This window comes from Sorex fumeus, unplaced genomic scaffold (genome assembly GCF_029834395.1).
Source record: "Sorex fumeus unplaced genomic scaffold, SorFum_2.1 ptg000083l, whole genome shotgun sequence".
Classification (NCBI taxonomy): Eukaryota; Metazoa; Chordata; class Mammalia; order Eulipotyphla; family Soricidae; genus Sorex; species Sorex fumeus.
The window spans coordinates 12324429-12336987 of NW_026606140.1; the positions used below are offsets into that span (position 1 = coordinate 12324429).

The 12559-nt window shown below is 54.5% G+C and overlaps 1 protein-coding gene across 1 annotated transcript in view; it reads left to right on the forward strand.

The window, feature by feature from the left end:
• The first annotated feature begins 12105 nt into the window (after positions 1-12105).
• The window catches only part of KSR2 (kinase suppressor of ras 2), a 334988-nt gene continuing 334534 nt past the window's right edge, over positions 12106-12559 (forward strand). The window contains exon 1 of the mRNA XM_056131018.1: positions 12106-12334. Within this exon, the coding sequence (XP_055986993.1) occupies positions 12155-12334 (180 nt within the window). The 5' untranslated portion in view covers positions 12106-12154. The remainder of the gene's footprint in view (positions 12335-12559) is intronic.

Consider the following 12559-nt stretch of genomic DNA (forward strand, 5'->3'; position numbering starts at 1 on the left):
AATAGCATAGTGATTTTTTTTTTTATTTTTGTTTGGGTTGGAGCGATAGCACAGTGGGTAAGGCGTTTGCCTTGCACATGGCCAACATGGCCGACATGGGTTCGATTCCTCCAACCCTCTTGGAGAGCCCTGCAAGCTACCGAGAGTATCTCGCCCGCAGGGCAAAGCCTGGCAAGCTCCCTGTGACGTATTCGATATGCCAAACACAGTAACAAGTGTCACAATGTTACTTGGCCCGCTCAAGCAAATTGATGAACGAAGGGAGGACAGTGCTACAGTGCTACCTAGTGATACTCAGGGCTCACTGCTGGTTCTGCACTCAGGAATCCCTCCTGGTGGTGCTCAGGGGACCCTATGGGATTCCAGGGATGAAATCTGGGTTGACTGCATGCAAGGCAAGTGCCCTCCCCAACTGAACTGTCACCCCAGCCCCAGCACAATGATTTTTAACAGTTCTCATGCACACAGTGAAGGGGGAAATCTAAGGACCGGAGCCCTGGGTTTCTGTTCTGAACAACTTTAAGTTTACTGCTCAGTCATCCAGAAATGCTGGGAGTGATCCCTAAGAACAGAGCCATCAGTAAGCCCTGAGCACCACTGTGTGGGAGCGATAGCACAGCGGTAGGGCGTTTGCCTTGCACGCAGCCAACATGGCCGACCCGAGTTCGATTCCTCCGCCCCTCTTGGAGAGCCCGGCAAGCTACCGAGAGTATCTCGCCCGCACGGCAGAGCCTGGCAAGCTCCCCGTGGCGTATTCGATATGCCAGACACAGTAACAACAAAGTCTCCAATGGAGATGTTACTGGGCCCGCTTGAGCAAATCGATGATCAACGGGAGGGCCCCCAAAACCAAAGGTGCAACAAAACAAACAAAAAAAAAAAACCAAAAAAACAAGTGCTCTGCTTTGAGCTCCATCCCCGCCATCCAGAACACACACTGTGGCTGGCAAGCTTTCTGACTACATAGGCAGGACCCTGCAGGTAGACAGCTGCTTGCTGAAAACTAGGAAACGCCCAATGGGTTGGGGAGATGGCTCAGCCTGTGAGGACCACCCCCCCACCCCCGGCTGGGTTCCATCTGTGTCATTGCAGGTTCCACCAAGCATGGCCAGGATTGCCTCTGAGCACTGAGTTAGGAGTATCTCCCAAGCACCCATCCACTATGAGCAAGGTAGGAACAATAAGCAAGAATTAAAGATGTCTTCCAAATTAACTGAATTGCAAGGATCAAAACCATAAATGAATATTAAAAGCATACGCACACAAAAGGCCAGACTCAAAAATAAGCAGATAAGACACTCTTTTTTTTTTTTTTTGGTTTTTGGGTCACACCTGGCAATGCACAGGGGTTACTCCTGGCTCTACACTCAGGAGTCACTCCTGGCAGTGCTCAGGGGACCATACGGGATACTGGGAATCGAACCCGGGTTGGCCGCGTGCAAGGCAAACGCCCTACCCGCTGTGCTATCTCTCCAGCCCCAGATAAGACACTTTAGAGAAAGAAACTAGGACAACTTGATTTCAGCAAGCAGTTTTTCTCCCTCACTGTCGGTGAAACCGAGGAGCTGATGAGAGACAACCTCACCCCCGTGTTTGCCGATTGAGTTTCAGCAGCAGAACCTCCCCGGGAGTCATTCTTCATTGCCCATCCAGTAAACGTTTATCGAGTGCTTGCAGCACCATCTATAGTGCCCCACCCCTGGAACACAGCAGGCGAAGGAGACAAACCCATCACTCGGGACAGAGGGAACCCAGGCTCAGCCAATTTCAAGTGAATTCCAAGCCCAGTGCACATTCTTAGGGGGAAGGAAAGATGCAGAACACCAGGCTAGGAGGGGCCCCAGAAGGCCCCGAGAAGGTGATACTTCAGTCAGAGTCTAAGAAGGAATAGAATGAATCGGAGAGGAGGAAGGAGAAAAAGCTGGAGATGAAGGAGAAGAAAAAGCTGTCCAGGCAAAGAAGATCGGTAGAAAAGGTGAGATTCAAGACAGGCTCATGCCTAGGAGAGGCTGCTCGGGGGTGGAGTGAAGGATGACAGGAGGGGTGGGGGGTCTCCAGGCAAGTTGAATGGCTCAGGGTCCTCAGAGTCCTATGTGCCAGGCCAGAGAGTTCACATTTGATTTATTCTATCAATGCTGGGAGAGGCGAGATCATCACACTTTGGCTTTGGAAAGGTCATTTTGGGGACCATGTGCCAGCCGGTTGAGACAAAGGTACATCTGTGACCTCTTCAAAGTTGCTGTCACCAGGATCTGAGCTGCAAAAGGAAGTTCCTAGCCTGCAAGATCTGGGGAGAAACTCTTGGGCGTTGGCGGAGAATGAAAGAGTTGAGAAGAGGTGAACTTGGAATCCTAGCCAAAGCACGTTCCTAAGTGGAAAAGTGGACAGAAGAGTGCAGTGGAGAAGATGCTCCCATGAACACAGCAGAGGCCGTGGCTCCGTGGCATAGTATCTGTCTTCTAGCTATGAGGTCATGAGTTTGAGCCCCGGTGTCACTGCACACGCCATGCATGATCCCAGCGCCCAGCACAGCCTTGAATCTCTAGGAGACCGCAATCTTGTGTGACCCCAGTCATCCCAACAGGAGCAGCAAGCGTGAGCCAACAACAGATGGGAATGGACAGGGAAATTAGAGGAAATAAAATCTCACGTAGCTTGGGTGCTCATCAGCAATGGGCAAACTTGGGGGTCTCTGCTATAGACAAACTATAGGGTCTCCTCCCCTATACCCATGGCTCAGCACAGACAGCTCCGCCCTCGTGTCAAAGGGACTTGGTTGCAAGCACTTGTGGAAATGGAATCAATCGCTAGGTGGCAAAAAAGGGTTGGAGCATATGGTTTTTGCACGTGGAGTCCTGGGTTTGATTCCTAGCACTGCAGGTCCCCTTCCCCCCAAGCATTGCTGGGCTGTCTCCCCCTCTGAAAAAAAGGGAATGAAATTGCTTAGTTGATAGTCCATGCCCTTCAGAAGGGTTGGGCCATTTTGTGCTGCCATTGTCAGAGTATGAAGGTGTTTCTTTACCAGGTTAGATCACCTTAGATCATATCTCACGTTAGATCATATCCCACTTTTTGGGGGGGTCACACCCAGCAATGCACAGGGATTATTCCTGCCTCTGCACTCAGGAATTACTCCTGGTGGTGTTCGGGGGACCATATGGAATGCTGGTGGGAATCGAACCTGGGTCAGCCACGTGCAAGGTAAATGCCCTACCTGCTGTGCTATCGCTCCAGCCCCTGTATCCCACTTTTTAAGCTTTGCTGGGAGACCAAACATGGCCTCCTTGTGTAGCTCGCTACTTTTCAAAATATACTGAAGGAAGGAATTCTTTGTAATGGTCACCCAGGTGATGTTGCTATGGGCTAATCGGTTCTCACTGGACAGAGGACTTAGCCTGGTCATCTATCCCCTGCTTATGAGAAGCAACCGAATGGAAGTTAGGGGAGAAGTCCCTCCAAGCACAAAGAAGAGACTGCTGCAAATGGTAACCCTAAGCCAGCTTGTCACTGCCCTGCCTTTAGGGAGCAGAAAAGCTGTTGAAGACATGAAGCCTTGGGGCTGGAGCAATAGCACAGCGGGTAGGGCGTTTGCCTTGCACGCGGCCGACCCGGGTTCGATTCCCAGCATCCCATACGGTCCCTTGAGCACCGGCAGGGGTAATTCCTGAGCGCAGAGCCAGGAGTAACCCATGTGCATTGCTGGGTGTGACCCAAAAAGCAAAAACAAACAAACAAACAAACAAACAAACAAAACACATGAAGCCTTGGGAGCTGTAAAGATAGCCCAGCAAGTACTGACCGTGTATGCACCTGACCCAGGTTTGATCCCCCTCATCCCATATGCTCCTCTGAGTACCGCCAGGATTAACCTCTGAGCATCCTATGATCTAAAAACTCAAACAAACAAAAACAACCACCAAGGAAAATAGGAAGTCTTGATCATTTTGAAAAGTGATCATTTGTCAACCCCCATCGAGGTTGTCTTCTAGTCTAAGGGCTTTTCATCTGTCATCTCAATCTCGGTCCATGTTGGCAGCTCTCAGGTGCCCATGTAGCGCACCTTAGAATGAAAGGGCCCGAGGTCTCAAGCACACTAAGTATGCTGATCCCAACCCCAGTCTTTAGGCCCCCCGTGGGGTGTCCTGCTTTGGGAGGGGACCACACCTGGCAGTGCCAGCAGCTACTCCTAGGTCAGTTCCCCGGATGGGGTCCCTCCTAGCATCTGCAAAACTCCAGCATATATAGAACAGAATCCACCCGTCTCCCTGGCCCAAACACTATCTTTATTCTGACCGTTGGCATTTGATTATAGCACAGTACCCAATTTTCACTGGCACTAGTGAAATACATTTCCCTTTTAAATGAATTTAGATGCATAAAATTAGTGAGTCACTTAGAAAACCTTACAAGCACACCCTGTAACGAATTGGAAAATAATCAGGGGGGAAAATCATGTCTCTGTGTGATTCTGGAGGCCCTGCTTGTCAGTGTTGACAAGAGCAGACTCCGGGCTCTGCACTCATCGGTATGTTAACTCTGTCTAGTTTTCTAGCTTTGGGGCACCTCATAATCATTGGAGGGCATGGGGTTGGGGAGACTGACGACAAATGCAGATTCCCAGGTTCCAGAGGGGGACCTGGATTTTACAAGTTTGATGAGCACCTCAGTTGCTTCTGATGCAGCTGACGCATGCAGGGAACTCACAGAGAGTCAGGACTTCCTGTCTGGGCACTTTTTACCCAGCGGAGAGGGTTGTGGTCATGTGGCAAGACCACAGTCTGCAAACCTGTCGCATCAAGGATTTTTGTGTTTACTCTTGTGGGCTGTGTTTCCAAGTCTGATTTCCAGGCAGTGTTCCAAGCACTTGATGGTGGGGGGGGGGGTCCTTTACAGCAACCCCCCACTTCCGGCAGCCACCCAGGAAGCAGAGTCTGTTGCACCTCCTTCTACAGTGAGAAAGACCTGACTTAGAGGTAGGTTCACTCCCTCAGGCTACTGGACCAGGAGGTGGGGAGCTGGCATTTGAACCTGGGCCTCTGGTAAGGAGCTGCCTCTGTTCTTCCCTGCCTCCCTCTAGACATCCCAGCTCTGTTTGGGATAAAGGTGCCCCTCAAATTCTCCCCCTTCTGTGCAGGAGCGATAGTACAGCAGGTAGGGCACTTGCTTTGCACGTGGCCGACCCAGGTTAGATCCCCAGCATCCCATAGGGTCCTCTGAGCACTGCCAGGAATAATTCCTGAGTGCAGAGCCAGGAGTCACCCCTGTGCATTGCCGGGTGTGACCCAAAAAGCAAAGAAAATAAAAAAAAATTCTCCCCCTTCTTCTCCTCATCCTACCAGGGTATCAGACTCTAGCATCATTGATGGTGAATGGAATGAATGGACCAGTCGGGGACTAGGCAAGACTCCAGGGTTGAGGGCAACCAGCTGTCCAGCTTGCTGGAAACCAGAGTGAGGGGTGTTCTTCCACAGGAGAGCTGGCGCTCCAGGAGAAGACAGTTTCCTCCACTAGCCAAGAACAGAACTGGGGCTGATTCCCGGGATTCTGCTCACAGAGCCGTTAGGAAAGCCTGTGATGGGGCCTGCCCAGAATTTCTCATCCCGTCCCTCCATTTCTCCAGAGTCAAGCCAGTCCAACTCGAGCCTTGAGTTCTTTGTTTTTCGGGCTAAAGTTCAAAAAGACTTTTGTAACACTAAGGGACTGTCGCTTTCGAAGGCACTTACCTTCATCCTTTCATCCCAACTTCCTGGTTTGAATCCCTGGCTTTAAATCCATCCCCCAAGCACCTCTAGGGGTCATTCCTGAACACAGTCAGGAATAGTCTCTGGGTACTTCAAAATGTGGGGCCCCATTCAAAAAAAGTCAACGATAGAAGTAGTATAGGAACCAGCAGTGCCGTTCCTGGCTGTGGACTCCTCCTCCCTGAAATCAAGCACGTGTTCACACAAAAACTTGGGTGTGAATGTTCATAGAAGCACTATTTGCATATGAATAGATAAAATACAGAGTGCACATTGGAATACTATGTAGCTGCGAGAAGGGGCAAAATATTACTGTGTGCAATGACGTAGATGAGCCTTGAAGACATGGTGCCATGAAGGGAGCCACTCTCACAAAGGACTTGGAACAGGCAAGCCCACACAGATAAAACACAGAGTGGCTGTGGCCAGGACTGGGGTGCTCGGAGCTCCATGTGTATAGGATTTTCCTTTGGGATGATGGGAATCTGGGGCAGGATAGTGGTGTCAGCTGCACCGTGTCATCAATGCACTCTCATCAGCAACAAATGAGGTTCCAGGGGCAGAGTGATAGTACCGCGGGGCGGGGGGAGGGAACACTTGCCTTGCATTCGGTCGGTAGGTTCAATGCCCAGCACCCCTTGGAGTCCCCGAGTCCCGCTAGGACTGATCCCTGAGCACAGAGCCAGGAATCAGCCCTGGGCACCACCGGCCGTGGCCCCCAAAGCAAATAAAATGTGGTTTTGTATTTTACCATGACAGAAACAGAAGGATAAAGAGTTTTGCGAGGGTCCCCTGTGGATGCCTGACTGGTGCCCAGACTGTGTGTAGGGGGGCAGGGGGGAGGGTGCCTCGGGCACCAGAGCAGATGCCGTTTCCTGGCTTAAACACGGGCACCATTTGGGTGAAGAGACGTACTGTGAGCAGGGAGCCAGTGGGCTGAGGCTCTCCTGCGCCTTCCACCGGCATTCCCGCGACAGGCCCCCGCATCCACACATGGCGTACTCACACGGAGTACTCGCACGGAGTACTCGCCTGGAGGTTCACACTGAGTACTCACCCGGAATACTCACACCGAGTACTCACATGGAGTACTCACACCGAGTACTTACATGGCGTTCTTACACCATGTACTCACATGGGGTGCTCGCATGGAGAATTCACACTGAGTACTCACATGGAACACTCAGACTGAATACTTACATGGAATACTCACACCAAGTACTTACAAGGCATTCTCACACCGTGTACTCACATTGAGTACTCACACAGTACGCACATGAAGGATTCACACTGAGTACTCACATGGAGTATTCACACTCAGTATTTACATGGAATACTCACACTCAGTACTTACACGGAGTACTCACACTGAGTACTTGCACCCAGTACACACCCTCTTCATCCCTAGAGGCTGCATCTGAAAACGTATGGTGCTCTGTTGAGTGCCTGAGCAGTAAAGCCAGCATGAATCACTGGGTGGGTTTGGCCACTGCAGACAGCTCAGATGATCCTGCATCAAGGGAGTGAGCTGGTAGCCTTGCTTACACTGCAGAAATAAGAGATCAAAAGATCCAAAGGAGAAGAATCCCAGAAAAAGCCCATTTTCTGATGTGGGGAAAACCTCATAGAGTTAAAAGTTTTAACCCAAAGACGCGTTAGAGAATTTCTTTTGTTTTGCTTGTTTTTTTCAAAAATAATTTATGTGTTGAAATATCAATGAATTAGAACAGAATGCTAATATTTCTCCCTCAGCTCTGGGGAACTTGGTTATATCCTGGGGGCCAGCGTTGTGAGTTTTTTTTTCTCTAAAAAGAATCAGGAGGAAAATATTAGACAAGAAAAGAAAATAAGAGAAGAGAAAATAAGAAAGAAAATAAGAAAAGAAAAAAGAAGGGGCTGACATTGAGCTTGTCTTGCACGTGGCCAACCTGGGTTCTGTCCTTGGCACCCCAAATCGTCCCCGGAGCCCCTCTAGGAGTGATCCCCGAGTGCAGAGCTAGAAGTTAACCCTGAGCACAGCTGGATATATGGCCCCCTCCCCGCAAACAAACATCTACCCATCGCCAAAAAAAAATAAAGAAAAAAAAAAAAGCAGTGCCCAGAGAAAGTCTTAAGTTGGTCACTCATTTCCTTTGGGGATGGGATCGGGCACACCAAGTCTGACCCACACCACGCCTCCTAATCTGACATTCCCCAATTTGCACCCCGTTCTCAAAGCATTTTACCCAGACCTTCTGCCCATGTTGTAACTGAATGAGGAAAGGAACTCTTCTTGTATCCACAAACCTTCAGAAAAGTTTCACAGGCCAGAAGGGCAGAAGGTGGTGAGAAGGCGACCTCCTCCTGTGAACGAGTCCGAGTCTTCTCAGGGGCCCGAGTGATAGTACAGAGGATCAGGTGATTGCCTTGCACACAGCCAACCCGGGTTCGATCCCTGACATCCCATAGGGTCCCCCGAGCACCCCAGGAGTAATTCCTGAGTGCAAAGCTAGGGATAACTCCTGAGCATTGCCGGGTGTGACCCAAAAGGCCAAAAAAAAAAAAAGTCGTCTAAACACAGAGAGGTCATTCACAAGGCTAGTGTGCATTGTTTACACGTGGGCTCCATCGCTAATGCCCACCTGGATCCCTGACCATCCTTAGGAGCATCCCTGAGTACTCCCCAGGGAGCTGTCCCTAAGCATTGCCAGGGTGTGGCTCAGACATGCTCCAGCATTGAAGCCCCAGCCCCCCAAAACAATGGGCGATGTCTTCACAGGAGGTAATTAAGATTCAGCGAGTGAGGTTCAAAGGGGAGGCCTTAATCCGTCAGGACTCCACAGGCCTTCCTAAAGGAGAAGACCCCCAGCGATGCTCAGTGGATCTCGGGGAACTAGTGCTGGACCTCCAGCCTCTCGCATGCCAAGTATGTGCTCCAGCCCTTTAAGCTAATTTTATTGAGATATACTATTTTCATTGTTGGGGCTTGTACTCACTCAACGTTATAACAAAAATCTAGATTAAAACCATCACCTGCTTAAAAGCGCGCAGAGAACTGCAGAGGTTCTGGAGAGAACGGGGGGGGGGGGGCATGGAGTTGAGGCGGGCTGACAGCGGCAGCCACTGTCTCCCCAGAGGGACTTGCAAACTTGGATTCTGGGAACCCAGATATTGCCAGGGAGAGGACTGGGGCCACAGGGGCCACAGAGAAACCAGCAACACTTTGGGCAGTCTCACAGGACAGGAGACTTCAGAACACACCTTCCAGGGAAGGGAGGGGGGTAACGTGAGCCTGGAGATGGCAGCTTTCCCTTTAAGACAAAAGCCCCTAAAGAACAGTCTTCAGCAGTCTTGCCATGCCTGGGAGACAGGACGGGGTTCAGGGCTGCTGGAGGAGACTGATGCAAGGCAGAGGCTCCACCGCGGCGGCCACCAGAGTCTCTGCTGATGCAGCTTGTCTCTGACTGCGTGAGATTAGCTCTCCCACCTTGCATTTGGTCCTCTAGAGAATGGGTGGTATAGAGGTAGAACACATCATCCACGGGCTGGAGCGATAGCACGCACAGCGGGGAGGGTGTTTGCCTAGCTTGGGCCGACCCGTGTTCGATTCCCAGCATCCCATAGGGTCCCTTGAGCACCGCCAGGAGTAATTCCTGAGTGCATGAGCCATGAGGAATCCCTGTGCATCACTGGTGTGCCCCCCGCCCCAGAAAAAGCAAAAAGAAATCATCCAGAGACTGCTCCAGAAGTAGAAAACATCATCCAGAGACTCCAATCCCCCCCCCCCCCCCCCCCCCCCCCCCCCCCCCCCCCCCCGCAACCCCAATGACAGACAGGATCTGCCAAGGGTCAGAACCAAGTCATGGAAAATAGAAACATTAAAAAAAGAGTAGTCAATCAAACCATATCTCACAGGCAGTGGAGGTACTGAAAAGCGGACGTGTAAAGGATGAGGAGAAAGGAGGAAAAGAGAATTTTTACCAGGGAATTGGAATTCATACACTTCCAAAGATGTAAGGGAGCACAGGGAATTTACTTCAATTCCTTCCTTCTAGAGAAGGTTTGTAAATGCTGGTGTAGCCCTGTCTCTGCCCTAAAGCCCCATTGGCTGACTTTTTTTTTTTTTTTTAAGAAAAATGTTTGGCTGTCACTGGCTGTCTTAAATCTCTGCTTCTTAGAGCCAGGATCTCACACATGTGAAGCATGTGCTCTACTGCTGACCTGTCCTTCCCTACTCCTAAAGTAGTTTATGGTTTGAGGGGGCCACACCAGGTGGGGTGCAGGGCTTACTCCTGACTCTGCGGTCAGGGATCACTCCTGATGGGACTTTGGGGACCATATGTGATTATTGGGATAGGAGCATGAAGTTAAGGTCAGCACCTTAACCCCTGAACGATCTCTCCCACCCATAACATGATGTTCCTTACAGGACCCCACTGTATCGCGGGCTCTGAATCTGTTGTGCCCCCCGTGTCCCCCTCCCCCCCACCTCCCCGGCCTGTTTCCCTAGCTGGGGACGCTGTTGGCTTGGAGCAAGAGCGGGGCTTTTGCGGAGTCTCCGAAACGCATTCGGACAGTGTGCTGGTCGTGTGAGTGACGGCGATCTAGACACCGGAGGAGACGGAGAGGACTGGAATGTGGTGGGGAGAGAGAGGGACGCTGGGGAAGAATTCTGGGGCAAGAACATTCGGGGATCTCTTCTGGAACTTGGAAACTTCGAGAGAGCAAAGATGACGACGAGAGCAAAGATACTAAGTGATGGGAGCCACAGGGGAGGGCAGCCACTACTCAGCCCTGCGGCGGTCACGTAGAAAAAAAATCACAAGGCGGCGGCGATGTTGCCATCCAGCACTGAAACGAGAATTTCTTATCTCCCAGGTCAGAAAACATCTCCCAAACGTGAACACTATTGCTGGCTCCCGGAGCCGCGGTTTGCGGGTGTCGCTGGTCGGCCGGGTAGGCGGGGCTCAGATCACGCAGGACACGCGGGACGCGGTAACCAGGAGATCGGGGCGAAGCCCCCGCTCCGCCCCCCACGGAAAGCCGCCCCGCAGGGCGGACCCACTCGGGGAGGCGGCTTTCCCGCGGCTCTCGGAAGAGCATCCCGGGGGCGCGCGCCTCCCCCTCGGAGAAAGGGCCGAGGAACGGAGAGGCGGGCCCCGCGCGCACACGCGCGCACGCAGCCCGGGGCCGCGCCGCCCTCGCCTCCGGGCGCGCTCCCGGGCGGGCCGAGCCGGGCGCACACCTGCTCCCCTCCGGAGCGCACCTGCGGAGCCCGCCGCGGGCCTCGTCTCGCGAGAGCGGCGCCGGAGCAGCCCCCCTCCCGCCCCCAGCCCGGAGCGTCCGCGCTCGCCCCGCGCCCCCGCGCCCCCCGCGCCCCGGGGAGCCCCGCGCCCGCCCGCCCGCGCGCCCGGAGCTGTCCGCGGCCCCCGCCAGGTGCGCGGGGCTGCGCGCGCCGCCTCCGCCGGGTGCGCCGGGCGCGTCGGGGCCGGGGCCCGGCTGGGCGGCAGCGCGCACGGCGCCGCGCCACCACCCGGCTCGGCGGCGGGTCCCCGGCTGGCGCCGCAGCCCGTTCCCCGCCGCCGCCCCCACGCTGCCCGCGCCCCGCCTTTGATTGACAGGCAAGATGTCGGCGCGCCGCGGGGCCCGGGCGAATGCAGCGGCCGCCCCCCCCGCAGCCCGCCGGCGGCCGCAGCGGCAGCAGCAGCAGCAGCAGCAGCAGCGCCCGGAGCAGCCCGCAGTCGCCGCCGCAGCCGCGGGAGCCGTGCGGGCGGCCGCCTGAGAGCCCCCGAGCGGCGGACAATGCCGTGTCACCGCCGCGGGGCGGGGGGCAGGCCGGGTCGCTCTCGGACCTAACGGCGGCAGCACAGCCCCCGCTCCTCCTCCTCCCCAAAAAATCAAAACTATGATTTTTGCCCTTCGCGGAGCCGGTGTGTAGAGTGAGCGCTGCCTCCCTCCTCCTCCTGCTGCTGCTGCTGCTCTCCCTCCTCCTCCTCCTCCTCCTCCTCCTCCTCCTCCTCCTCCTCCTCCTCCTCCTCCTCCTCCTCCTCCTCCTCCTCGCTCTCCTCCTCCTCCTCCTCCCTCGCTTCCCTAAGTGTACAGACAGCATCACATCACCTGAGAAACAGCATCTCTCCTTTCCAGGGACCAGAGACCCAGAGGAGGGACGAGGCGTTCGCATGCAGCCGGCTTGATTTCCCCCAAAAAATAAAAGAATAAATTTTGGCTCTGCCCCCCCCCCCCCCGCCTCCCTCCCACCCCACCCCACCCCCTCAGCCCTGTGCGAGATGTCGGGTCTCCTCTTCACGAGACATTGTTGAGAAGTCGCAGTGGCTGGAGAGGCGGCGGGGGTCGACTCCCGCGGCGGCCCCCCTCCACGCCCCCCGTTTTCGCTCTGGGAGGAGGAGGGGAAGGGGCTTGCGGAGGAGCGAGCGATGGATGAGGAAAACATGACGAAAAGCGAGGAGCAGCAGCCTCTGAGTTTGCAGAAAGCCCTCCAGCAGTGCGAACTGGTCCAAAACATGATAGACTTGAGCATCTCCAACCTGGAAGGGCTCAGGACCAAGTGTGCCACCTCCAACGACCTCACGCAGAAAGAGATCCGGACGCTGGAGGTAGGTGCTGCCGGCGGACGGACGGACGGACGGACGGACCCGGCCGGCCGGCCCCCGCGCCTCGCTGCCCGCTCCCCGCTGGCCCGCCGTCCCCCGGCCTCCGCGGCGGCCCGGCTGGGGGAGGGGGCGGCGGAGGGAGGGAGGGCGGGAGCGGGGGGAGGGCCGGGGAGCCGGAGCGGAGCGGGGTGGGCCCCGTGGGCTCGTGCCGGGCTCGTGATCTCGCCG